The sequence below is a fragment of the Plecotus auritus genome (genome assembly GCF_963455305.1).
Source record: "Plecotus auritus genome assembly, chromosome: 1".
Classification (NCBI taxonomy): domain Eukaryota; kingdom Metazoa; phylum Chordata; class Mammalia; order Chiroptera; family Vespertilionidae; genus Plecotus; species Plecotus auritus.
In genome coordinates this window covers 248,425,384-248,450,992 of record NC_137770.1, presented here as the reverse complement: position 1 = coordinate 248,450,992, position 25,609 = coordinate 248,425,384, and the positions used below count along the sequence as shown (strand labels likewise).

The following is a 25,609-nucleotide window of genomic DNA, read 5'->3' as shown; positions in this document are numbered from 1 at the left end:
AAGGAAACAAGACAACTGCCTGGTATTTTCAGGACATATGAGGTGGCCTGGGGAGGCGTCAGTACAGGGGCTGGCCTCAACTCGGAAAGGAGCAGAGCCTGTGGTTTTCCCGATAAATCACACACAAATCTGTTTCTGCAACAAATTGGAGAAAAAGTAGGTGATGCTGCTGCGACCTTTAAGAATAAGGACAGCAGGACTCAGAGAGGTCACGTCGCCGCCTCACACTGGCAGAGGGGTGGCCACGGGGGCAGGCCCACCCTACTCCTGCGAGTCAATGTGCAATGTGGGGCGATACACAGGGTTGTCGCAGCGCCAGGCCCAAAGCCGGAAGCAGCAGGACTGGGAAGTCCGGCCTCCCTGTGGGCACCGGGAACAGAAGGAGGATCCAGAGGAGAGAGGGGCCTCCCCAGCGCCGGTGGCGACTTCCGTGTGAGCGAGGGGGAGGCCATCGGGAGGCGAGGACCAGCTCGCAGGAACCGAGCCCACACGACACCAGGGGCACGGACGGCACGGTGGTCAGAGCAGGAAGCCGGGCACAGGACGCCCACTGCCTAGCCCAGCGCCCGGGGAGGACAGGGCCGCCACCGCGCTCAGCGGAGGGGCGCCGGCCCCGCGCCCACGTCCACTCCCGCCCGCCCACGGCAGACCCGTCGTGAAGGGAAGGGTGTGCCTGACACCCGCCCGCCGCGCTCTCTCCCTCCAGCCTTCGGCCTCCACGGAACCCCCGCGCTCGGCCGAACTCCCCGCCGGCACGGCCTCCACCCAAGCCACAGCCCCCCGCACCCCGCAGGACGGCGGCACCTGCTGCGGGGGCTGCCCAGCCCCAGCCCGGCCCCGCGCCCACCAGGAAGTGCCCGAGCCGAGACCGGCCTCCCAGCCCGAACAGGCCGGGACCCTCCCGCCCGCCACGCGCTGACCCTCGGCGCCCGCCTGCCCGCGCCTCACCCTCGGCCAGGACCCGCCGCACCCGCAGCCGCAGCTCGCCCAGCTCCACCGTCTGCCCCACAAAGTCGGTCTGGTCGCGGCCGGCAGCGCCGCCCAGGGCGCCGGGGCCCGCCAGGAAGTCGAGCGCAGACTGCAGCAACGACATGGCGGCCCGCGGCGGGCGCGGGGGCTCGGGTCCAGGGCGTCCGGGCAGCTGAGCAACCGCCGGCCCGAGCCGCACCAGCTTCCGCCCCGATGCCGTGACGCAGGCCCGGAAGGACGCCGGCGTCTCACTTCCGCCCCGCTGGGCGACGGCGCGTGTGCAGAGCCCTAGGTGCGGGTTGCGCATGCGCGGCGCCGTCGGCCTCTCGGAGAACTTCCGGGTGTCGTGTTCCTGGCTCGCCACTGATCGGGGCACCGACGCTCGGAGCGGTGGCCCCGGGGACTCCTGCCCAGGTAGTCCGACTGCCCCCCAGCCCTGCCGGTTCCCCTGGGGGTTGAGTCTGCGGAGGCCGGTGGCCAGGTGCCCCGCCAGGCCCGGGGGAGCCGGCTGTGTGTGCGGCGGACGGCCTCTGCCGGCGGGGGGCGAGGGGAGCAGTGACAGCTTTAGCTTCGCAGCGACCCCACAGCCCCTGCAACTTTAGTGAGTAAGGCTCGTTGCCCCGTGGACGGCCCTGGCTTGTGGGGTTGGGGGGCACATCAGTGGGTTTGTTTTTAAGAATTGGTTGTTACTAAAGGCTGAGAAACTTAAAAACCCAGTTTCCCAGTTTCTGTAGAAACATCAGACCCAGAACCCCATGTGTCACCCATCACCTAGAGCCGCCCCCTCGGGGCATACGGTCATTCACCGAACTCGTGGCTGGTTTCTGTACCTGGCGGGTGCAGTAGGCACTTATGGCTGCAACCCCTCCACGGAGTATTCGGTTTCAAACCGAAAAAAATGCACGCGAAAGCCCGATCCTCCCCGCATGCTGAGCTATCGGAGCGCTTTCCAGACAGGCTGCTCTGTTCGTGGCCATGTTAATAGGAACAGTAGCCTAGTTAACCCAGCGCGTTGATGCTCACACATCCTTCTCTGCCGTCCTAGGGTATCTGGGAGAAGAAGGCACAGTCTGGTTAGCCCTCCCCCCTCCCTTTCGGGGGGTGAGAAAACATACTCAACCATGTCATTACTTGGCCAAGGCCAGCACCTGAGCTAGCATGGCACACAGGTCACATGGCTTTCCCAGCCAGTGCACTTGTCTGGTAAATGCAATACAGGGGCTGGGGTGCCTGGCACCCACCCTCCGCTCTCTGTCTCTGTTTCTGACCACTCTGGGACCTCATGGAGGTGAGATCACACAGCGCTTATCCTTTGTGACCACTTAACTTCACTTGTCGAGCATGGTGTCCTCAAGGCCCATCCATGTTGCAGCATCTGTGGGGATTTCCTGCCTCTTCAAGGCTGGACAGCACCCTGCTCTATGGATGGACATGTTTGCTGACCATTCACCTGCAGACGGACCGTTGGGTTGCCTCCACCGTTAGCTGCTGTGAATAATGCTGCTGCGAGCAGGGGTGTGGCTTCATTGATAACCACCCCAAACTGGGAACCACCCACATTTTACAGCTGGTGAATGGGGGAGCATATAGGTCCACCCACATCAGCCCTTAGCTGCACAGAGAAAACACTGGTACTCACGAAACACGCATAGATCTTAGATGCAGCGTCGTAAGTGAGGGAAACCAGACTCGGGAGGTGCCATGGGGACAAGCCCACCTGTGGGACAATATGGAAAAGGAAAAATGACAGTAGCAACCTTAGTGAGCCCGGCTGGTGTGGCTCCGTGATTGAGCGTCGGCCTAAGAACCAGGTCACGGTTCAGTTCCGGGTCAGGGCACATGCCCGGGTTGCGGCCTCAATCCCCAGTGGGGGGCGTGCAGGAGGCGGCCGATTAATGATGCTCTCTCATCATTGATGTTTCTGTCTCTCTCCCTCTCCCTTCCTCTCTGAAGTCAATAAAAACATTTTTTAAACAAACATAGGAAACTTGGTGGTGGCCGGGGTTTGTGGTGGAGGAAGGCTTGGCCACAAAGGGACTGCTCGGATGCAGACCGGTGTGGTTGTGGTTACCAAGTGACGTCCCTCGGTTCCTTTTGTGTCTGGTAGGTCCTGCACTTGTCAGGAGCTCTTAGAACCTACAGCAGGGAGCAAAGTGAGAAGGAGAGAGACAGCTCGGCCCGCCCGCCGGATCGCTGCAGCAGCCCTGAAGGGGTGGCCGTTGTCACTCCTGTTTCCTTCTCGCCGTGTGTTAGTCGTGTGGGAGGTGGTTTTGTGTGAACATGCACCTCAATGGCCCGACACTGTATCCTTGGGCAATTTGACGTGATCCTGTCAGCATTGTTTCTGTGTTTTATTTATTTTTATTTATTTTTAATGTATTTTATTGATATTTTACAGAGAGGAAGGGAGAGGGATAGAGAGCTAGAAACATCGATGAGAGAGAAACATCGATCAGCTGCCTCCTGCACACCTCCCACTGGAGATGTGCCTGCAATCAAGGTACACGCCCTTGACCGGAATCGAACCCGGGACCCTTCAGTCCGCAGGCCGACGCTCTATCCACCGAGCCACACCGGTCTCGGCTGTTTCTAAGTTTTATTCATGTGGCTCTGCTTCATCCATTGTCACTTCCTGTCTCAGCTCGGGCCACCAGAACAACGTACCACAGGCAGGAACTTACCTGGGCGTCTGCGACCAGGTGGCGGTCAAGTCCGTTTTCGGGGAGGGCCGCTTGCTGGCCCACAGCCTGTCACGGTCCTCACCGCGGAGAGCGGGCGCTGGTCTCTGCTCACCAGGGCCCCGAGCCCATCACCGGCCTCACTCTTGAGGCCTCATCTAACCTCACTCCCTCCACCTCCCAGCCATCCCGGCCAGGGCTTCCTTCCACATGTGACTCTTCAGGGACACACACAGTTAGTCCACAGCACTTTCATTTTTTCTTTTTTAATCCTCACCCGAGGGCATTTCTTTTCATTGTTTTTTAGAGAGAGTGGAAGGAAAGGAAGTAAGAGAGAGGGAGAAAAAGAGAGAGAAACATTGATGTGAGAGAGACACATCATTGATTGGTTGCTGGGGATCAAACCTGCAACCCAGGTATGTGCCCCTGACCTGGAATTGAACCTGCGACCCTTTGGTGCCGATGCGCTAGCCACTGCACCACACCCGCCGGGCAGTCCACAGCCCTTTCTAAGTCCATTTGGGGTTTACCAGTTGCTCCCTTTAGAGGGTTTGGGGCGTTCACTGCTGAGCCAAGCGCGGGTGTGGATCTGCATGCTGCTTCCCCCTGGCACACCCGAGGGACCCCTGCTGGGCTCACTGCGGAGCCAGCGGGACAGGCCCAGGAGCACTCAGCAGGCTCAGGCCTGTGCCTCTTCCCAGGCCCCGCCATGTCCGGGCCTCAGGCCCCAGAGCCAGCCCTCAACGTGCAGGGAGACTCCACAACCGCCATGGGGGACGAGGACGCTGCCGACGACGACGACGGGACCCAGCACTCCCATCGCATGCTCAGCTTCAGCGACGCACTGCTGTCCATAATCGCCACCGTCATGGTCTGTGGGGGGGTCACACCCAGCTCAGAGCCTGCCCCCACCCAGAGCCACTCCCATAGGACCCAGCCTCACCCTCCCCAGCAGCCTTTGGGTGGAGCCTGGCCCATCTCAGCAGCATCCTGGGCTCCCAGCCCCTCAGACAGCTACGAAGGTGGGGGTGGGGTGGGGGGGAGCAGCCCAGCAGGGACCCAAATCCCCCAGCACCAGTCAGCACCAAGCCCGAGAGATACACGTCCCTCCGTTCCTTTTGTGTTGTTGATAGATCCTGCCTGTGACCCACACGGAGATCTCCCCCGAGCAGGTACTTGGGCACAGTCTATAGCGTCTGGTGCGGGGAGGGTCCACTTCAGTACCTGACTGGGTGGGGGACGCGGGGAGCCTAGGACAGGCTGGGGGGGGGGGGGACGCGGGGAGCCTAGGACAGGCTGGGGGGGGGGACGCGGGAGCCTAGGACAGGCTGGGGGGGGGACGCGGGAGCCTAGGACAGGCTGGAGGGGGACGGGGGAGCCTAGGACAGGCTGGGGGGGACGGGGGAGCCTAGGACAGGCTGGGGGGGGACGCGGGAGCCTAGGACAGGCTGGGGGGGGGACGCGGGAGCCTAGGACAGGCTGGAGGGGGACGGGGGAGCCTAGGACAGGCTAGGAGGGAGGGCATCGGGTCCCTGCTGTGGGTTCTCGGAGTGAGGGCCTAGTGGCTGATGGCGTGTAAAACAGGTTAACGTCATGGAGCGAGTGGAAAGGGTGTTCTTCCTAAGGCCGAGTCCCCGTGGGCGGTCAGCAGAGTCCCCGTGGGCGGTCAGCAGAGTCCCCGTGGGCGGTCAGCAGAGTCCCCGTGGGCGGTCAGCAGAGTCCCCGTGGGCGGTCAGCAGAGTCCCCCTGAGTAGTCAGCAGAGTCCCCGTGGGCGGTCAGCAGAGTCCCCCTGAGTGGTCAGCAGAGTCCCCGTGGGCGGTCAGCAGAGTCCCCGTGGGCGGTCAGCAGAGTCCCCCTGAGCGGTCAGCAGAGTCCCCGTGGGCGGTCAGCAGAGTCCCCGTGGGCGGCCAGCAGAGTCCCCATGGGCAGTCAGCAGAGTCCCCGTGGGCGGCCAGCATGGAGCATTTCTGCTCCGCGGGGTAAATAGCACCGTTAGGAGCTGGACCTGACTTGAGGAGACACCGAAAGGTCCTGGGGTGCCTCCTCCCGTGCAATCGATGGCATCCTCTCAGCTGAGGGGTGAGGACGCCCCGCACGGCCGTGGCCTGGTCCCAGCCAGTGCACGGGGCCTGGATGCCACGGGCCATGGGTGCTGGGTGTGGCTTTTTCCTCTCTCGGGGTTCGGGTGAGAGTTCACTAGGAGGGCAGTGGGTCTGCCTGGGCAGCAGCAGCCACACCGATGGGGCTGGCCGGCCGGAGCAGTGCCTGTTCCCCAGCCCCCCAGGGGGCGACTGCACGCCCCGCGATGCTGAGGGTAAGTGCAGCCGCCTGACCCCTGACCCTGACCGGACGCTGCTCTGTCCCCGCAGTTTGACCGAAGCATCCAGAGACTTCTAGCGACCAGGATCGCCGTCTACCTGATGACGTTCCTCATCGTGACTGTGGCCTGGGCGGCACACACGAGGTGCGGCTGGGCTGGGCTGCAGCTTTCCCTCCGGATGGGGTCACGGGCAGCTGCGTGCACTCACAGCGCCCATAGGTCCCGTTCTGGGGGTGGGCGAGCTGCCCCTCGCTTCCTGGGCTGAGTCCCAAGGGCATCGGGCAGTGGGCCGCCCCTTCGCCCAGTTCCCACTCCAGGCCTTGGCTTTGTCCCTGCACATGGCCGGGCCGGGCCTGGGGCAGTGACGGGGAGAGCTCCCAGGTCCGGGCGGGCACCGCTGCCGCCTTCTAGAGCTGCCTCGGACGCACAGGGCAGGGCACAGGAGGGATGGAGGGACGCCCTCGACTGTGGCCAGCGCCCTGGGGCCGAGCTGCTCCCCAGGACAAGCTTCCTTAGGATCCGAGGGAAAAGGGTCTCAGCGCTGCGGGGACCCAGAGCCCCAGCGGGCGCCCGGGGGGGGGGGAGTTGGGGTGCAGGCACCCAGAGGAGAATGCGGGGGCTTTAGGCTTGGCACTTGTGCTAAGTGTCCCAGTGCTTTCAGCAAAGCGACGGCTTCTCCATCCCCAACCCCATCCCCCACCGCCTTCACAGAGAGGAGGCGGGGTGGCCATAGTCCCCGCTGACCTCCTACTGCGCTGGTTCACTGGAATCTGGGCTCTAGGCCAGCGCAGATCCTGTCCTCACCGGGGCCTGTCCTCACCGGGGCCATCCCTCACCGGGGCCTGTCCTCACCGGGGCCATCCCTCACCGGGGCCTGTCCTCACCGGGGCCATCCCTCACCGGGGCCATCCATCACTGGGGCCTGTCCTCACCGGGGCCATCCCTCACCGGGGCCATCCCTCACCGGGGCCTGTCCTCACCGGGCCATCCCTCACCGGGGCCTGTCCTCACCGGGACCATCCCTCACCGGGGCCTGTCCTCACCGGGGCCATCCCTCACCGGGGCCTGTTCTCACCGGGGCCTGTCCTCACCGGGGCCATCCCTCACCGGGGCCATCCCTCACCGGGGCCTGTCCTCACCGGGGCCATCCCTCACCGGGGCCATCCCTCACCGGGGCCTGTTCTCACCGGGGCCTGTCCTCACCGGGGCCATCCCTCACCGGGGCCTGTCCTCACCGGGCCATCCCTCACCGGGACCATCCCTCACCGGGGCCTGTCCTCACCGGGGCCATCCCTCACCGGGGCCTGTCCTCACCGGGGCCATCCCTCACCGGTGCCTGTTCTCACCGGGGCCTGTCCTCACCGGGGCCATCCCTCACCGGGGCCATCCCTCACCGGGGCCTGTCCTCACCGGGGCCTGTCCTCACCGGGGCCATCCCTCACCGGGGCCATCCCTCACCGGGGCCTGTCCTCACCGGGGCCATCCCTCACCGGGGCCTGTCCTCACCGGGGCCATCCCTCACCGGGGCCATCCCTCACCGGGGCCTGTCCTCACCGGGGCCTGTCCTCACCGGGGCCATCCCTCACCGGGGCCTGCCCTGAGTGCCAGCCCCAGAGGCCATGCTTGGCCCCTGGTTGACACGGACCAACAGGTGGAGGACTCGGCCGCTGAGCCCAGGCCAGAAGCAGGCGCATCCTGGGGTCCGAGCCCTGCGGAGACCCGGGGGCAGGAAGGCGGGCAGGGCCCAGGGTGTGTCTCCAGCCGCTGGGCCGACCTGGGAGCTCGCGTGTGCGTCCGCTTTGGCTTCCTCGCCCGCACGACGTGGAGCCCTCCGGGAGCAGCTGCCCCGCCGGTGCAGTGTGGGCCATCCTGAGAGGGATTCCTTGTCTGTTTTTACTTTGTCTTATTGTTTAAAAGGTTTTTTAATTGATTTTGAGAGAGAGAGAGAGAGAAACAGCTATATGAGAGCAAAACACGGGGGGCTGCCTCCTGCACACCCTGTGGGGGGACAAGCCCTCATCCCGGGAGGGGCCCTGATGGGTCCGACTGGCAGCCCTTCCGTGTACAGGACGACGCCCACCCACTGAGCCGCACAGGCCAGGGCTGGGGCTGCTTCCTTAAATGGCCTTTGGACCCGAGGGCTGAAGAGCAAGTCTGCTGTGGGCTGCAGGGCATCCCTCACAGGGCTGGGCTCCTGGGGACAGGCCTCCCACCTGGGGACAGGCCTCCCGCCTGGGGACAGGCCTCCCGCCTGGGGACAGGCCACCCGCCTCGGGACAGGCCACCCGCCTCGGGACAGGCCTCCCGCCTCGGGACAGGCCTCCCGCCTCGGGACAGGCCACCCACCTGGGGACAGGCCTCCCGCCTGGGGACAGGCCTCCCGCCTCGGGACAGGCCTCCCGCCTGGGGACAGGCCTCCCGCCTCGGGACAGGCCACCCACCGGGGACAGGCCTCCCACCTCGGGACAGGCCACCACGGCCTCCCTCAGGCCCTGTGGCTGCAGGAACGGGGAACGGCCCCCCATGGTCAGCCTGCCCGTGGCGCGAGGACGTGGACGCCCAGCGCTGCCAAGCGCGTCCATTGGTTTCCACAAATGGCTTCTGCTCGGGCAGCAGCTGTGAGTGAGAAGGAGGAGCGGACGCGTGGAGACGCTGACGGTGTCAGGGCACCTCCGTTCTCTTCCGCGTGTTTTCGGTCTCCCGCCCTCCGCACACGGCAGCGTGTGGTGACGGTGGTGCTGCTGGGCCGCGTTGTTGAGGGCGGGTCCTGGCCTTTCTCACCCGCTTAGGTTGTTCCAGGTCGTTGGGAAAATCGACGACACCCTGGCCTTGCTCAACCTGGTGAGTTCCCTCCACTGAGGGGAAGTGGCTGCGTGTGGCTCCTCCTTCCGAGGAGGAGTGAAAGGGGCGCCATCACAGCCAGTTCCTCGCGGCCCGGCCCGCTGAGAAGATGGCGGTGGGCAGCACGGGCGGGGCCCAGCCACCTGGAGTGCCCTGCCCGCCCCCTCCTCCCTCCTGACTCCCTGCCCCTGCCCTAGGCCTGCATGATGACCATCACCTTCCTGCCCTTCACCGTGAGTACTGGCCGCTTCCAGGCCTCGCTGAGCCCCCCCCTCACCCGCCCCCGGGGTCCAGCCTGGTGAGAGGACTCAGGACCCAAGATGCTCCATCCTCAGAACCTCAGCCCAGTGGGGGCTGCAGGCAAGGAGGAGAGGAGGCTGTGCGGGGGGGGGGGGGGGGGCGGCAGGCATGCTGCCTGGGAGGGGGCACCTGGGTGTGCAGGCGGGTGGGGGAGGGGACGCCCCAGGGGCCCTAGCAGCCTGCATGGCAGGGATGTGCCTGGGCCTCCAAGGCCGATGCGGGGCGCCCCCTCCCCGCTTATTGGTACTCCCAGCCCATGCCCAGCATGTGGCTCCCCACCCCGCCTGCCCCTCCCTCCGCACCTGGCGGAGGGCAGTGCTGAGTGCAGGGCTGCGCCTCAGGCCTGGGCCTGTCTCAGCGCTGAGGGCCGAGCTCCGACGGACTGGCCGTCCTGGGGGGACGCCCGGGCCTGGACCGGGCTGCAGGGCCTGCTCTGTGTTCTGGCTGCAGTTCTCCTTGATGGTGGCCTTCCCGGAGGTGCCGCTGGGCATCTTCCTGTTCTGTGCGTGCGTCATCGCCATCGGCGCCGTGCAGGTAGGCCGCCCGCCCAGCCTCCCACGGGCAGCCTCTCGGAGCAGGGTGCAGGGAGCAGGGTGCAGGGTGGGGTGTGCGCAGTGAGCCCCAGGCACGGGCGCCGTGGAGCGCCTGCCTGCCCCGGGGCACCTGCCGTGGCCGAAGCCGAGTGTCCAGAGGCAGGGCCTGGGCCCCGTGCCGTGGGGAGAGAGGGAAGAGACCCACGTGCACAGAGCAGGGTGCCCGTCCCCTCTGCGCCCCCAGGACGTACGGTGGGCCCGACAGCAGAGCCTGCCCTCCGAGGCCCCGGCTTCTGCTGGTCCTGCAGCCCAGCTCTCCCACAGGCGCTGATCGTGGTGTATGCCTTCAGCTTGCCCCACCTCCTGAACCCCCAGATCGGGCGTTCTGCCCACCGGGCCCTCTACCGGCGGCACATCCTGCACATCGTCCTCCGAGGCCCAGCTCTGTGCTTCCTGGCCGCAGGCTTCTCCCTGTTCTTCTATCCGGTGGTGAGTGGGGGTGGAGAGCGGCGGGCGGGGGGGGGGGGGGTGGATGAGATGGGGTGGGGAGCAGGGGAAGGGGAGGTGAGCAGGAGGGGGGGCGGTGGTGAGATGGGGTGGAGAGCGGCGGGGGGGGGGGGGCGGTGGTGAGATGGGGTGGGGGAAGGGGAGGTGAGGGGGGTGAGATGGGGTGGAGAGTGGGGGAAGAGGAGGTGAGCGGGGGAGGGGGTGAGATAGGGTGGTGAGTGGGGGAAGGGGAGGTGAGCGGGGGGGGGTGGTGAGATGGAGTGGGGGAAGGGGAGGTGAGGGGGGGTGAGATGGGGTGGAGAGTGGGGGAAGAGGAGGTGAGCGGGGGGTGGGGTGAGATGGGGTGGTGAGTGGGGGTGGAGAGCGGCGGGGGGGGGGGAGGGGGATGAGATGGGGTGGGGAGCCGGGGAAGGGGAGGGGAGCGGGGGGGGGGCGGTGGTGAGATGGGGTGGTGAGTGGGGGAAGGGGAAGTGAGCGGGGTGGGGGGAGTGGTGAGATGGAGTGGGGGAAGAGGAGGTGAGGGGGGGTGGGATGGGGTGGAGAGTGGGGGAAGGGGAGGTGAGTGGGGCGGGGGGGGGTGAGATGGGGTGGAGAGTGGGGGAAGGGGAGGTGAGCGGGGGGTGGGGTGAGATGGGGTGGAGAGCGGGGGAAGGGGAAGTGAGCGGGGTGGGGGTAGTGGTGAGATGGAGTGGGGGAAGGGGAGGTGAGCGGGGGGGGTGGGGTGAGATGGGGAGGTGAGCGGGGGGGCGCGGTGAGGGGGGGAAGGCGGAGCGGAGGGTGACACCCCCAGTGGGGAGGCAGGGCCCAGCGCAGGAGGATGGCGTGTGAACGTCTGCCACGGCTTCCCTCGGTCCATGTCCACAAGGCCCACTGTACAGGTGTCAGGTCCTCCGGGCTCGTCCTCCCCACGATGGCCGTGGTGCCAGGGGGCCGTGCACTTAGCCGCCCCTCCCTCCGTGGGCCTGGGCTGCTGCGAGCAGGGAGCACGGACCCCTCGGGACCCTGTTCGCTCCTGGGCGATGCTCCGAGGTGGGACTGCCGGGTCTGGGTGGGCTGTGTGATGTGGGGGAAGCTCCTGTTTGCCACAGTAGCTGCGCCTTCGTGCGTTCCTGCCCCCATGCACACGGTTCCCGCGCCCTCCCCTCGCCAGCACGGCGCCTGGCGGTGTGAGAGGAGCTGTCGTGTGGGTACGAGGGCGAGGGGGAGCTCGCTGTGGCCTCGGTCCTGTGCCCGCCTGGGGGCCCCGGGCTCCCCGTGGAGTGGAGCTGCGGTCCTGTATCAGACGTGGTTGGTGGGCGTTGGCTCCCTCCCGGACGTTCTCGGACGCGCCGCTGTCACCTGTGCCGCTGGCGGTGCCCCGCCCTTCAGAGCAGATCTGACGTGTCTGTGTCTCGCAGTCGTACCTGCTGATGGCGACGGTCATCTTCCTCCCCTACGCCAGCAAGGCGGCCAGCTGGTGCAGAGGCAGGCTCGTGGGTGCGTCCGGGTGCTGCCCCAGGGCCCAGCCCGCGCCAGGCGCCCCTGGGGGTCCCCTCCCCGCCTGCATGCTCCCGGCCTCTCGGGGAAGAGGGCGGAGGGTCCACAGAATGCGAGCTCCTCCTGCCACACCACAGGTCCCCGGGAGCCCTCAGCCCCCAGCGTGGAGTTCTTCACCTTTGACCTGCAGGAGCCGCTCAGCAAAGAGCGGGTGGAGGCCTTCAGCGACGGGGTCTACGCCATCGTGGCCACGCTGCTCATTCTGGACATCTGGTGAGAATCCTGCTCAGGCCACCCTGGGCGTACTGGGCGGGCTCCCTGTCCAGGAAGTGCCTCTGGTCCGGTCCTCAGCCCCAGAGAAGGGATCCCGCTCTGGGCAGGGCTCCCAGCTGTGGGTCTTCGCCAGCAGCCCCACCTGACCGCCTCCGGGTCCTGCCTCTACTTCCAAGGTTTACCTGCTTCCTGTCAGTCTCCCTCTTTGGTGTTTTGTTAATCCTCACCCAAGGATGTTTTTCCCGTTGATTTTTAGAGAGAGTGGAAGGGGGGACGGGGAGAGACAGAGATAGAAACATCAACGTGAGGGCGACACATGGGTTGGTTGCCTCGTGCACACACCCAGCAGGGGCGGGGATCGAACCTGCAACCCAGGTACGTGCCCTCGACCAGGAATCGAACCCACAACCCTTTGGTGTGTGGGGCAGCGCTCTGACCGCTGAGCACACTGGCCGGGGTCTCCCTCCGCTGCACAGCCTGTGTTCCTTGTTGAGTTTCAGCTATCCTGTTTCGTTGACGTGTTAGAACCCTGATTCCGTGTTCTGTGTCTGTCGGTCTGAAGTCTAGTTCTCTCTTGGTGACTCCTTTCACTGTAACTTGTAAGTTTCTGAAATGGGGAGTAAGTGCCCGCTGGTGCCGATCTCTGAGCCTAGATCTAAGCTCCCGAAATGACCTGTGGCTGGCTCGGCCCCGCCGTGAGCGGTGTGTGGACTGGCTGGGGTTGGGGAGGGATGTTACTGCTTCCGCTCTACCCTCCGGGCCCTGAGGGCCTCATGGGTCCCCTGGGCTCTGTGTCCTGCTTCCTCCTCCAACCCTGGAGTCCAGCCCGCCTCCCGCTGACACGTGCAGCACCCCAGTGGGGGTGTCTCGGGCGCCTCACCCAGGGGACCAGAGAGCTGCACAGGCTCCCGGCTGCGCCCGAGGGCAGCGGCCCGCACGGCCTCGGGGGGCTAGAGTCGCCCCTTACCATCCCAAGTGGACAGGCCACTGCCGGGGGCTGGACAGACAGCCCAGAGGCCTCGGCTCGGGGCCCGTCCTGAGCCCTGATAGCGGGGATAAGACGAACTTCGTGTTCCGAAAGTCCGCCCCATTTGCCCGGCGTTCCGGTGCAGACGGCAGCCTGGGGGGCGGGCGTGGACCCACACCTGCACGAGGCCCCTCAGGTGCCGTCTGTTCCCATCCCCAGCGAGGACAACGTCCCGGACGCCAAGGACGTGGAGGAGAAGTTCCAGGGCAGCCTGGTGGCCGCGCTGAGCGTGGACGGGCCGCAGTTCCTGGCCTACTTCGGCTCCTTCGCCACCGTGGGCCTGCTCTGGTTCGCCCACCACTCCCTCTTCCTGCACGTGCGCAAGGCCACGCAGTCCATGGGGCTGCTCAACACGCTCTCGCTGGCCTTTGTGGGCGGCCTGCCGCTGGCCTACCAGCAGACCTCGGCCTTCGCCCGGCAGCCACGCGACGAGCTCGAGAGCGTGCGCGTCAGCTGCGCCATCATCTTCTTCGCCAGCATCTTCCAGCTGGCCATGTGGACCGCGGCCCTGCTGCACGAGGCGGAGACGCTGCGGCCCTCCGCACGGTTCGGGGGCCAGGAGCACGCCTTCATGTGCGCCAAGCTGGCGCTGTACCCCTGCGCCAGCCTGCTGGCCTTCACCCTCACCTGCGTGCTGAGCAGGTTCAGCACGGCCATCTTCCACAGCATGCAGATCGCCGTGCCCTTCGCCTTCCTGCTGTTGCGGCTCCTCGTGCGCCTGGCGCTGGCCCTCCTGCGGGCCCTGCGGGGCCTGGCTCCGCGCACACGGGACACCATGGACCCGAGGGCCCCACTGCTCCCTGCCCCCTGCTAGCACCGCCCCTGCCAGGACTCGGCTTTGTGGGGACACGCGCCCATCTGTGTCCTGGGCCCACACAGGCTTGGGCGGCTGCATGGGGCTGGCAGTCGGGTGGTTGTGGGGCAGGTGGGTGTGCTGTGGCCCTGGGTCCTCGATGCCAGGCAGGCCGTCCTGGGACCCCATGGCCCGGCCTGGCCCACCCTCCCCACAGTGGTCCTGACGCAGAGACAGGAGGGAGACGAGGGAGGCCGTGCCCAGACTGTATTGTGCCGACCTAGTTAGGGCTGCAGGTCGTGTGTGGCACAGCAGGCGCCGGTACAAAGCCACAGACACCTCGGCAGACGCACGTAGACAACAGGACAGACCCCGCCCACGGCTTAGACACAGCAGCACCGCAGGACAAAGGCTAACGCACAGGACAGTGAGGGGGGCGCGGGGGACGCACGGGACGAAGGCTGCTCAGTGCATGTCAGTGCGGCTTTGGCAGAAGCTGGGGGCGGGGGGGGGGGACATATCTGAGGCTGAGCCAAACCTCAGGGCAAATAGCAGCAAAGGGACCCGGCGCCGGGCCGGACAGTGGGAAGGGCATGGTCTGTGGGTCCCCCTCGGGGTGACCCATGGCCCAGCAGCCACGGCCCATGCTGGGCCTCCACGTCCACGTCCATTGTTGGCAAACAACACAAAGTGCGAGTAGTCCTTGGCAACTAAAGCTGGTTCCTCCCATTTCCCGTCTCCACGTTCTCTGGGCCTGGGGCACAGGTCTGCTCAGCTCTGGTCCCATCAGGCACTGCTTCCCGCCGCCTCCAGGCACCACGACCACGCCATCCTCAGGAAGGTGGCCAGCCCACCGGCCTCTTGTGCAGTGCAGTCGCCACTCCCGGCCACAGCCAGGCTCGGGGGACGGGGTCGGGCCGGAGGAGCTGGTGGGGGCGGGTCCCCACGTCTCTGCTGGGCACACCGGGATCCTTGGAGCCGGCTGCTCCAGGAGCACCTGGGACCACCCAGGGGACAGAGGAGGTCCAGGCGCAGCGCTCAGGCCAGCAGAGCCCCTGCTCACCCATCACTGGTTGGGAGGCAGGGGTGAGGGGAGGGGCACCCCAAGGTCAGGGCTGCAGACACGTCCATCCACTGCCTGCCACTGGGCTGCTCAGCGCCGCCTCTACTTGGGGCCCCCCTCGGGGATAGACCCCTCATCCGCTCGGGCATCCTTGGGGGTCCCAGCCTTCTTGGGCTTCTGCTTGGCCTTCCTGAGCATGTGGACCTGTCACGGGGCAGGTGGGGTCAGAGGGCAGGACGCTGCAGGCCACCAGCCAAGGGCCCCAGAACCCCTAGTGTCATCTCAGCCCATTTCACAGAAGGGCAAGGAGTGGGGGCCACGTGGCTGTGGCCTGTGGGGTCGGGGCTCAAGCCCCACCACGGCCCAGCAGACACGCCTCCTTCAGAGGCCTGGGGGCTTGTTTCCAGAGGAGAGGCAGGTGCTCTCAAGGGCGCACCTGGGCCCCATGCCCTCCCGCCGTGCCTGCCAGCCCATCCGGTGCACCCCACGACTCACCTTCGGGCCCACGGCTGAGATGACCATGTGGCCGGGAGCCTGGACCCAGGGCTCCCCATCGACCTGCACGGGTGTGGCCTTGAGGAGGGTGACCCGGAAGTAGGCCCCCTGCGCGATGCGGATGCCGGAGCGCAGCCCGCCTTGGACCTGGCCCTGGGGAGGGGCGAGGGGGGCGGGCAGGTGGCTCAGCACTCGCTGGCAGCACCTGGGCCCACCCCCGGCCCCCGTACTCACCATGTGCATGACACCGGTCACCCCCACCACTTCCAACAGCCCGTCGTCCATCCGAGGCTTCTCAAACCTCGAGTCGCTGTCGGAACCCCACAGGTCAGCCCCTGAGCCCCAGCTGTGCGGAGAGGAGGAGGGGTGCATGGGTGAGGGTGCGGGCTGCACAGGGCCCCACGCCCACCCCAGCCCGAGCTAGAGCCCTGGGCAAGCCCGAGAGCCCCCCCCCCCCCGGCACCTGGGGATGTTGATGAAGATGAGGCCCTCGATGCTGGGCAGCTCCACCTCCTGCTGCTCCACCTGCAGCCGGATCTCCTTGTGCAGGCTGCGCGCGTGGCTCATCTTCTGCAGCCCCACGCGCACGTACACGCCTTTGTTGTGGAACCTGCAGGAGGACACGCCTGCTGTTACCGGGTGGGTGGGCCTTGGCCAGCCTCCGTCAGCCCGGGCCAGCACCTCTCCAGTTCCTGCTGGGCGACCCGGGGTGGTGCTGGGTGACCCGGGGCGGTGCGGCCACCACGCAGCCCTGCTCTGCCAGAGCACCCGACTCCCGCTCGGGCACCTGCTCGTGAACTTGCTGGGCTCCTCCTCCCGCGCCTGGTGGAAGTCCAGGCTGAGCTCCGCGTCGATGCCGATCCCGCAGTAGTTGCTCATCTGCACGATCTGGGGGCAGACAACTCCGTGGCCTGGGCAGCCCTCCCGGCGCCCCGCTCCAGCCCGACGGCACCGCGTGCTGGGAGCTGCCCCTCCGTGAAGGCCTGCTTGGTAGCCGCCAGCACCGGGAGAGGACCACACGGCACGTGCAGTGAGCGGGCTCCCGGCACCCAGGGCCACTACCGGCAGCCACCGCCCCGAGCCGCAATTCCCCTTCCCTAAAGGGGATGCCAGGGAGGGTCACCCACGGGGCCCCCGGCCACCATTCCCTCCCTGGCACGCCACACCTTGGGGGGCTCCAGGTCTGCCACACCATTCTCGGCACCGCTAGCCTCGTGTGCATCCAGGAGGATGGTCCAGCGGTCCACCAGCACGGCGTCGGCCTCGTCCACTGACACCAGCACCGAGAGTGGGTCCTCTCCGCTGTAGCCCGGCCCCCAGCGGAGGACCCGGCCCAGGTCATTCCCTGGGACGGCGAGAGGCAGCCTGACTCTCCGAAGCCCCCCCACCCCCGGGCCTCAACTGACAGGACAGGAAGGAAGGACAAGCAAGGCCCCGCCTCCACACCCATGGCTGCCCCACCTGTGCCCAGGGGCAGGATGGCCACAGCAGGCTCCGGACAGGCCAGCTGGTGCCGCATCTCCTCCAGGGCAGCAAGCACCCAGCCCACGGTGCCGTCCCCTCCACACACCAGCACCCGGAAACGGGGCATCTGGGCAAACACGTGGAGCCTGGAAGGAGGGAGGTGGGGACTGTCTGCCACAGGCCGGAGGAGAGGCCCAGCGGCCCATCGGGCTGCAGCTCACCCCCACCGGAGACACCGTACCCCAACCTGTCCCACCAGCCCCTCGCAGGGCCTGTGCCGGGCCCCCACCAGACTCACCCAGGCAGAGGCCCCCCGTTGGTCAGCTCGAAGACCTGGTGAGGGTTCAGCAGCTTCCGGAAACTGCAGAGCAGGTCACGGCCCTTGAGGCCTCCGCTCTTGGGGTTCACAAACACGAGGAGGGGGCGGCAGTCCGGGGGCAGCTTCGTGTGCTGCGAGACGGGGGCCGAGTTACGGAAGGCGTCTCCCCACCTCGCTGCCTGGGCAGTGGCTGCCCCCACCCCTCAGCCCACCTGGCCTGAGCCCACCCGGAGCAGCCCCCTCCCCAGGAAAGGGCCCAGAGGGCCACACAGCATCACAGCTTGCCACTGACCTCTAGGGACCCCGCCACTGACCTTTAGGGGCACCCATCACTGACCTCTAGGGACCCCGCCATTGACCTCTAGGGATACACAGCATTGACCTCTAGGGACCCGGAGGCAGACAGGGCAGCGGCCACTGGGGGCTCTAGCTCGCAGGCCAAGGCCCAGCCTCTGACATGCCCCCGAGACCTCGCCCACCGCCTCGTCCAGGCCGCACAGCCAGGCTGGACCCTGCCCCCCCTTGAGCCTCCTGGTGTGCAGCCTGGGAGGCCGCTGCTCCCAGGGCCCCTCCCACCACACAGCAGCCAGGAGCCCAGGTCACAGGGAGGCCACACACCTCCCCTCAGGGTCAGGACGAAGCCCTCCTCCCCCATCTCCAGAACATCGTGCCCAGGAGACAGCGGGCAGGAGGCCGGGGTCCCCACAGGGAGGTGGCTGCTGGCTGAGACATACAGGTTGGCGCTAACACAGTAGCCCAGGACACACGAGGTGACGTGTGACCCACAGGCAGAGCTGCCTGCAGCACCATTCTCCGCTCCCCGGGCAGGAGGCTCCCGGGAGCGAAGTGCGAGTCGGCATCGGCCAGCTCTGCCCAGGGCTGGTGGGCACCCTGTCCTGAGCCCGCTCAGGGGGAGGGGCAGTGGGCACCTGCAGGCATCACCCACTCGGTCACGCTCAGGTCACAGCTGTCATTCTGCTTCCCCTGGACCCTCGGACAGGGCGGCTGCAGACGCCTGGGGGCCCCGCACCCTGCCCTGACCCATGTGCCATGGTGGAGCCCACCCTCGTCCCGGGCTGGCGCCAGGCACCCTCCTCTGGCACCCTCCTCCAGGCACCCTCCTCCACGCACCCCTCCTCTGGCAGTGCTGGGTCTGCAGGACGGTATCTGGTTAGAGAGTGCCACCTGCTGGCCGAGGCGGCCAAGGGCACGGGCAGGGGGGCTAGGACCCCAGGGAGAGCAAGGGCCTGTGGGAAGCCCTCTTGGTCCATGGAGGCTTCTCACTGTGTGAATCGAGCGTAGGTGGCAGACGCCCAAGCTCTAGCTAAAACCAGTAGTGGGAGCCACGTCCCCCCAGGCCCAGCTCCCACTCACCAGCACATGCGGAAGCACCAGGGCGGTCAGCAGCCGGCCGTGCACAGCTGTGTCCCTGACCAGCATGTACAGCCGCTCGGCCTCCGCGAAGCAGGCCACATCCAGCACCACGGCGCCTGGGGCAGGTGGGCCGTGAGCTCGGGCCACGCCAGGCTCAAGTCCACCCACCCCAGGGTGTCCAGAGGGTGCAGGCCCACCACCCCAGGGGAGGCTTACGGGTGGCCAGGATGTTGTGGGTGCAGGTGAGGGAGGCTCTCCAGACGCAGGACAGAACACCGCCGCCCCACCCCCCCCCCGGCCCACCAAGCCCCCGGGACCCACGGGGGACGAGCCCACTTTGTTTCTGGGAGATGTAAAGTTTTCCGTGACAAGGATGCGAATCCAGGGGCAGGATGGCAGTGTTCTGGCCTCGTCATGGTTTAGCAAAGCATGACCCCGAGGGCCAGGGAACCGCACACTCGGCCTCACCCGTGGCTCACGTGGCCAAGGGGCAGGGCACTCACCTTGGGAGGCGTACACGTGGCTCAGGGTCACCAGGTCAGCTGCAAAGACAGGCGGGTCAGGGAGGCGGAGGCCACGCCAGCCCAGCCCTGTGTCCAGGGGAAACGGCACACCGCGTGGCAGGGCCAGCGACCCCAGGAAGGGCCACCCCCAACTCCAGGCACAGCCCCTCCCCCACTCCCAGAGCCTAGAGCAGAGACTGGGCCTCCAGAGGCTCAGCCCCTCAAAGGAGCTGTCACAGTCTGAGCCCCAGGAGGAGAGACCACAGGTGGGGAAGGCTGTGGCAGCGGCAGGGGAGGGGGGGGCCCTGGCCCCATCCGGCAGCCCCCACAGTCTGTCTCAGGGCCCCCTCCGGTCCCCAGTGGCTATAGCCCCAGGCCAGCCCAGGTGGTCACACCTTTGGTGGCCACAGTCTCGTCCAGCAGGCTTCCATACTCCTGGGGAGACAGGCCGGCAGGCAGGCCACCAACGAACAGGGAGACTCGGGGGACCACAGCCTTGCTCTCAGCCACGTAGAAGCGCGTTTGACTCATTTGCCGCAGGGACGTCTGTGGGGGAGGGGGGAGCAGGGCAGCGTTGAGCACAGCGCAGGGCAGCACCCCACTCCAGGCCCGGCCACCTCCACCCAGAAAGGGGGCCTGGGAAGAAGAGGAGAGGAGAGGACAGAAGACACAGGCTTCCTCCCTGCAGGCCCTCGGGGAACTCAGGGGGCCTGTGGCCCGAAACCCCGCCTTCTGTTGGGTAGCAGATGGACGTGCCAGGCCTGGGAGGGAGGCCTAGATGGTCAGCTGCCCCCCGGGCGGCCCTGGGGTCCTCTCTATGAGGTAGCGACCGTGGCCAAAGGCCAGTGGCTCCCAGGGGCCAGCGTTCACACCACTGACCTGCCGGATGTCTCGAAGCCGGCTGAGCAAAGACTCTTCATCCGCCAGCACCGTCCGCTGCACTGCAGGGGAAGCACCGCCGTCAGCACGGGCGCCGAGCGGCGTGAGCAGACAGCTGCCCACCCGGCCCAGCCCTCACCTTGCCTGCTGCCCATGAGCACCTCCTCCAGCTGGAAGCTCTCAGGACCGTCGGCCTGTGGGGCAAAGACGGGGTGTCAGGCCTGGACCAGCCCCACCTCCCAGGACACCCAGGGGCACCCACACGGGGCGGGGCCAGGGCAGCCCAGGGCACATACCTGGCGCCCGAGCAGCGGCAGGACCTCCAGCACCACGGTCCGCGCAGTGCTCTCTGGGGTCACGCGAATGGACACGTAGGCCACACCCACCCTGCAGGGGACACGCTCAGGAGCTGGGGCCACACAGCCCAGCCCCCCAACCCCTCCCGACCCCCCAACCCCTGCAAGCAGACTCTATGCATGGAGCCTGGGCCTCACTTGAGCCAGGCAGGGTAGATCTTCAGGACATCCTGGGTTCGAGGGAGGGTGCGGATGACCCAGGCCTCAGGGGTGACCTCTCGGGACCTGGGGCCCCTGCCACCCTCCTCCTCCGACGTCCTGCCACTCCCGGCCTTCCCTCCGGCCCCGGGGTCGCCGGCCTGCAGCGGCCAGGGGAGCGCCTGCAGCTCGAAGCCCCGAGGGTCCTCTGTGATGTAGTAGGCCCGCAGCGCAGCCTCCAGCACCTCCTGGCTCCTGGCCAGGCGGGGGACGCTGACCACTCGGAAGCGATTCCGATGCACCGCGTCGCTGCCGTCGAAGATCTTCAGGTTCTGCTTGTCTGGGCCAGAGCGAAGCAGGTGTGAACCCTGACAGGGCTGGATCGGGGACGGGGTCGGGGCGGGGTGGGGGGCGGGGCGGCGGCCAAGGGCACATACTGGACTCTGGCACCAGCACCTCCCTGCCCGAGCCCGCGGGGTCGCCTCCGTCCTCGCCGTCGTCCCCCTCGTCTGTGGATGCACACACGGGCCTCACTCGGGGTCCAGCCGCCGCGGGCTCTCCCCCCCCCCCCCCCCCGCACCCCGCCCCGCCCACACCCAGCTCACCTGGCTCGGGGCAGGCGCGCTCAGAGATGCGGAAGCAGTGCGTCTTGCTGAAGTTGCGGGACAGCAGGCGCACGCACGCGGGGGGCAGCACCAGGGTCCGCAGGCGCCCGAACGTGCACTCGGGGGCGAGCGCCAGGGAGCAGACCGTGTGCACCTGGGGGGGGGCACGGCCTTGAGCCAGGGGCCTCTGCCTGGGGGGGGGGCGGGGCCAGGCTGCCCTCAGCGACCCCACGGGGCCCACACGGGACTGAGGGCTCCCACCTCACGGAGCCCCGCCCCCAGCACAGGGAACCCGCCTCTATGTACAACGGGGATCCCTACCCCAAAAGAGCAGTCTCCAATCGAAAGAAGGGACCCCCTGTCCCGCCCACCTGGACGCCGCACCCCTCCCGCGGGTCCCTCCGCGCCCTCCAGCCCTCCTCCTCCACGGTCCCTCCCCGCCCTCCAAACCTCCTCCTCCCCGGTCCCTCCCCGCCCTCCAGCCCTCCTCCTCCCAGGTCCCTCCCCGCCCTCCAGCCCTCCCCGTCCACCTGGACGCCGCACCACTCGCAGCGCAGACCGGCCAGCACCTCGGAGGAGCCGCACGCCTTCCGACACACCTCGCAGCGCGCACCCGAGGGCAGGTTCCCCTCGCGCCAGTGGTGGTGGTGTGTGTCCTGGGGGGTGGGGGGGGGTCGTCAGCAGGCTCCCTGCGGTCCCGCCGCCACCCCACCCCCACCCCACCCCGCCGTGCGCTCACGTGGTCCCGGTGCCCGTCCTGGTGGCACTGGCGGCAGTCGCTGCAGGCGAAGGGCACACAGTCGGGGTGAACGTGCAGCTCACACACTGAGGGGCGGGCAGGGTTAGGGGCCTCTCGCCGGCCTCTCCGCTAGGCCTGGGTCCCGCCCCAGCCCCGCTAAGGGCAAGCTTCCTGGGCCTGAGGGGCCGGGCTGGGCCCCCCTCAACCTGCAGCCTCAGCGCTGAGCCTGCCGCCTGCCTGGGCAGCTCCAGAATCCAGAACATTCCACCAGGTCCCTGGAGCCACTCTACCCTCCACCCGCCGCCAGGCCGTCCGGGGCAGCAGGGACCAGGGCCCTGAGCCAGCGGTACCTTCGCAGCGGAGCGCGGGCGCCTCCAGGCTCCGGCGGCACACGGCGCAGAACTTGCGCTTGTAGAGCCCGCGGGGTCCAAAGCAGTGGGCCACGGGGACCTGGGGGGGCGCACAGCCTCAGCCCGCTCAGCTGGGGGCCCACTGTCCACCACAGCGCCCCCCCCCGCCAGCCCTCTACACCCCAGAGAGCCCCCTCACCACCCACCCACTGCCTGGCCACCGCAGCCCCATTCTCCTGCGCACTCTTCCCAAGGTGCTATGAGGGGTTCTACGGGGATGCCTTGCAGCGACCCTCCCCACTCTCTGTGCAGGGGCCCCCACTGCGACCTCAGGAAGCCCCTTCTGCCGGGGGCCACCCTGCTGGTCCTTCCCTGCCCAGCCGCTGCCCAGGGAGCCCTGGCACCCACCGCTTCCCTGGGCCTGTTCCCTTGTGGTACATTTGGGGCAACCCAGATGAAACCCAGGTGGAGGAGGGCCCACCAACAGGCAGGAGCCGCGCTGGGGCGCGGAGGACACAGGTGAGCACAGTGGGCAGTGAGGCCTGGCTGCTGCTCTGGGAGGGGACCCACCCCAGCTCCTAGGCTGGTCCCGGCCATCCCACCCAGCCTGAGGCCCTGCACCACCCAGGCCCTGCCACCCCTCTGCCCGCCGGCCTGGTTGGCAGCCCGAATCCATACGCACTCGGACCAGGCTGGGCGCCACGCTGGTACACGGGGTCTTCACCTGCCTCACACACTTCTCATGGGACATGAAGTTGCAGACTGTGGGAACAAAGCTGGGAGTCAGACCCTGTGCTGCCCAGGAGTCCAGAGACCCCGGCTTGGCATGCAGACGGGGAGCCTCAGCCAGCGGCACCCCAAGGGCCGTGACGGGACCAGTGTTCTGCCAGGGCAGAGTACCCGTCACAGTGGGTGCAGTCGGCCCTGGCTGATGGGCCAATTCCTGCCTGGGTGAGTCAGTGCAGGCCCTGCCCCATCCCGTTGTGGGGGTGTGGTTCCCGCCATCTCCCCCCCCCCCCCCGCCCCGTGACCTCCCACTCCCCATGGTCATGGGAGAAAGGGAAGCCATAGCAACAGACACCCCCCCCCCAGAAGCACAGAGGGACACCTTGATCCTTTGCCCACCCCCACCCCTTGTCCTGAGAGCACAGATTGGGGGACAGGGGCCTGGTGACTCTGACCATCCTGGATGACATTTCTGGTACCCCAAGAGTGGGGCTCCTCCCACATGCAGGCTCAGCTCTCCTCCCGGCTCTGCAAGGGCAGGCAGGCAGATAGGACCCCTACAGGCGGGACCCACCAGACCAGCTTGGAAAGGGACGCCCTTCCCTCACTCATGCAGTGGCATACACCCAGTTACCCCTCCCACACCCCGTGTGTGCCTGCCGAGACCCACAGCCAGTCTGTGACACCAGAACCTCACTGAGGCCCATTGGACAGCTGGCCTGGTGAGGGCTGCATGTGCCTGTCCAGAGGGGTGGACGGCGCAGAGGCCCCAAAAGCAGTGAGCACTCAGACTGTGCTGTGCGCCCAAGGCCCACCCAAGAAGCATGGGGGCACCCCCACCCATCCTGGGGAGGCCCAGCCAGACTACGGTTCAGCTGTGGGATGGACCCCAAGGTGGACAGGAGCAGGGACCTCAAGAAGAGTGGCTGGAGTGGCCGCTGGTGGCACACACAGCGGGCAGAGCCTGTGAGGATGGGGACCTGGCGGGGGGCTCGGGGGGGGGGGATGGGATGGACGAGGATGCAGGGCTAGGGGAGGGGCAGGTGGCGGAGGGACAGCCTTGACGAAGACTGCCCACCGAGCCTCCAGGCAGCCCCAGCCCACCGGTTCCCTGGAGGGAGGCAGACAAGTTCCGGACAGGAGCAGCCCGAGGCCTTGCTTCACAGAAAATTCCAGAAGCAGCCGGGCTCAGGTGGGAGATGTGGAGAGACACAGGGCCGAGCAGTGAGCCCCCTACCAGCTTCCCCTCCCGGCACCAGGACCAGCTCTGCCACAGAAGGCAGTGCTGTGGGCAGGCGGTGCCCAGCTTCCTCCTCTGGCCCACGAAGATAGCGCCCATCACGCCACCCACATGTCCTGGTGCTCCTGGCCGGGGCGGGGGGGGGGGGGGGGCGGTCTTCCTCCCGCATCCTGGTCAGGCCTCTACTTGCCGAGATCACCAGCCCCTTCTCCACACGGCTGCTCAGTGAAAGCCTCACGTCCCCCCCCCCCTGCCCCCCTTCCCCCCCCCCCATTTCTGCCAATGAGCTGCTGAGCCCTCAGAGCTGAGCTCTCCTTTCACCTCTCACTTGTGTGGGGGGCCCCGCCCTCACCTCTCACCTATTTGGGGGCCCTGGGTCTAGCCTCGGGCTGGAGCTGAGTGGCCTGCACAAACACATCTCACCTTGGGAGAGCCTCTTGGAACTCCCAGAGGGGAGGCAGGACAGTGCCACGTTTCTGATATGATAGAGAAGCCAGGGGTAACCACCCCCGTGCCAGCTTGCCGGGCCACCTTGGGGCAGCCCCCGGGGGGGGGGATGGTCAGGACAACCATGCCATGTACCCTGGCAGAAGGCATCCTGTGTGAGGGGCCAAGGCTCTACAGACCCCTGTCACCTCCCACGTGGCTGAGGGAGGGGGCAGGACTGGAAGACAGCAGGCCCTGGAAGCTCCCCCCGCTGGCCTCCCTCCGCACCCCCCCCTCCCGCCCGGGCTGCCCAGGATCCAGAGGAGGGAAGGCCCTTTCGCCCAGACGCTTGGCAGCTGGATGGGAGCCCTGTCGGGACACGCCGCAGGTGGGACAGCAGCCTGGGGAGGGCTGTGCTGGAGCCAAACCCGCGCAGCAGACATCAGGCAGCCCCTGGGCGGAGGGCCCAGCACAGAGCGCCGGAGCCAGCGCCGGGCAGCCCGGCTGGAGGAGTGGGCTGCTCCGGTGCGCTGGCCTCCCTCCCAGTCACTGCACCTGCCCCTCGCTCGCCCTGCCCCAGGCAGGGGCCCCCACTCTCTTCCCCCATTGGATCCTGACCCAGGGGAGGACGTCCAGGGAGTCCTGTCGGAGGGGCGCAGGCACGGACGCCCCCAAACCCTAACAGAGCTGGTCTTCACCACCTCCCTGGGGAGGTTCTGGCCCGCACATTCCTGCCCCGCGGGAAGCCGCCGCTGGGCGTGCAGAGGCCAGAGGTGCGGGCCCGGCCGCCCCGGGGCTGCGGGCTGCGGGCGGCGATGGGGTCGTGGCGCTCACCGTCGCACAGGAAGCCGGCCAGCCCCCAGATGAAGTCGGAGCAGAGGTGGCAGAAGGTGGGCTTGGTGAGCATCACCTTCCGGAAAGTGTGTCCCAGCGCCGCGGGGCCCGGGGACCTGGCGCTTGCCCGCTCGGGCCCCGACCCCGACCCGGACCCCGGCCCCGGCTCCGGCCGCGCGCGGCCTCCCCGGTCCAGATCGGGGCTGGAGGCCGGGCTGCCCGGGCGCGGCGAGCCGCCGCCAAGCCAGGTGCGGGCCCCGGACTCGGCCGCCGCCGCCATCGCCGACCCGGGCGGCCCAGACCCGCGCTGCGGGCCGGAGAGGCCGTGGTCCCAGCGGTGCCCCCGCGGTCCGGTCCGCCGGGCTTCCGACTGCGCCCGC

General features: G+C 67.7%; 3 protein-coding genes across 6 annotated transcripts in view; 1 reads left to right on the top strand and 2 right to left on the bottom strand.

Annotated features, from left to right (window-relative positions):
- The window catches only part of GAK (cyclin G associated kinase), a 41,997-nt gene extending 40,810 nt beyond the window's left edge, over positions 1 to 1,187 (bottom strand). Inside the window, exon 1 of the mRNA XM_080676292.1 lies at positions 949 to 1,187. Within this exon, the coding sequence (XP_080532418.1) occupies positions 949 to 1,093 (145 nt within the window). The 5' untranslated portion in view covers positions 1,094 to 1,187. The remainder of the gene's footprint in view (positions 1 to 948) is intronic.
- On the top strand, positions 1,162 to 14,446 carry TMEM175 (transmembrane protein 175). Of its 4 annotated transcripts, none has more exons than XM_080676324.1 (11): positions 1,162 to 1,383; positions 4,349 to 4,518; positions 4,781 to 4,819; positions 6,018 to 6,112; positions 8,758 to 8,809; positions 9,007 to 9,042; positions 9,560 to 9,643; positions 10,018 to 10,131; positions 11,547 to 11,625; positions 11,763 to 11,898; positions 13,085 to 14,446. In XM_080676324.1, the coding sequence occupies exons 1-11, from the start codon at positions 1,275 to 1,277 to the stop codon at positions 13,737 to 13,739; spliced, it is 1,569 nt and encodes a 522-aa protein (XP_080532450.1). In that variant the 5' UTR covers positions 1,162 to 1,274; the 3' UTR covers positions 13,740 to 14,446. The 4 variants fall into 4 exon arrangements, with proteins under 4 accessions (XP_080532450.1, XP_080532449.1, XP_080532452.1 ...); XM_080676323.1 differs by having other exon boundaries at positions 1,167 to 1,383; positions 9,967 to 10,131; XM_080676326.1 differs by having other exon boundaries at positions 1,301 to 1,574; positions 9,967 to 10,131.
- Positions 13,969 to 25,609, bottom strand: DGKQ (diacylglycerol kinase theta). The gene is made up of 22 exons (XM_080676308.1): positions 25,230 to 25,609; positions 22,686 to 22,765; positions 22,004 to 22,103; positions 21,654 to 21,739; positions 21,445 to 21,570; positions 20,915 to 21,068; positions 20,747 to 20,818; positions 20,310 to 20,649; positions 20,112 to 20,202; positions 19,955 to 20,009; positions 19,816 to 19,877; positions 19,332 to 19,482; positions 18,937 to 18,975; positions 18,434 to 18,549; positions 17,039 to 17,190; positions 16,738 to 16,886; positions 16,443 to 16,621; positions 16,064 to 16,164; positions 15,740 to 15,886; positions 15,511 to 15,622; positions 15,277 to 15,429; positions 13,969 to 14,985 (listed from the first exon to the last, which is right to left on the bottom strand). Exons 1-22 carry the CDS (start codon positions 25,507 to 25,509, stop codon positions 14,884 to 14,886), a joined length of 2,847 nt encoding a protein of 948 aa, XP_080532434.1. The 5' UTR covers positions 25,510 to 25,609; the 3' UTR covers positions 13,969 to 14,883.

Excerpts from the sequence above, each read along its gene's own strand:
- TMEM175 (XM_080676323.1), top strand. The coding sequence starts at position 1,275 with ATGCGCGGCGCCGTCGGCCTCTCGGAGAACTTCCGGGTGTCGTGTTCC. Across the intron at positions 1,384-4,348 it reads CCCCGGGGACTCCTGCCCAG|GCCCCGCCATGTCCGGGCCT; the intron begins GTAGTCCGACTG and ends GCCTCTTCCCAG. Across the intron at positions 6,113-8,757 it reads GCCTGGGCGGCACACACGAG|GTTGTTCCAGGTCGTTGGGA; the intron begins GTGCGGCTGGGC and ends TCACCCGCTTAG.
- DGKQ (XM_080676308.1), bottom strand. The coding sequence starts at position 25,509 with ATGGCGGCGGCGGCCGAGTCCGGGGCCCGCACCTGGCTTGGCGGCGGC. Across the intron at positions 21,069-21,444 it reads GCGAGTGGTGCGGCGTCCAG|GTGCACACGGTCTGCTCCCT; the intron begins GTGGACGGGGAG and ends GCCCCCCCCCAG. Across the intron at positions 20,650-20,746 it reads GGTGCTGGTGCCAGAGTCCA|ACAAGCAGAACCTGAAGATC; the intron begins GTATGTGCCCTT and ends GCTCTGGCCCAG.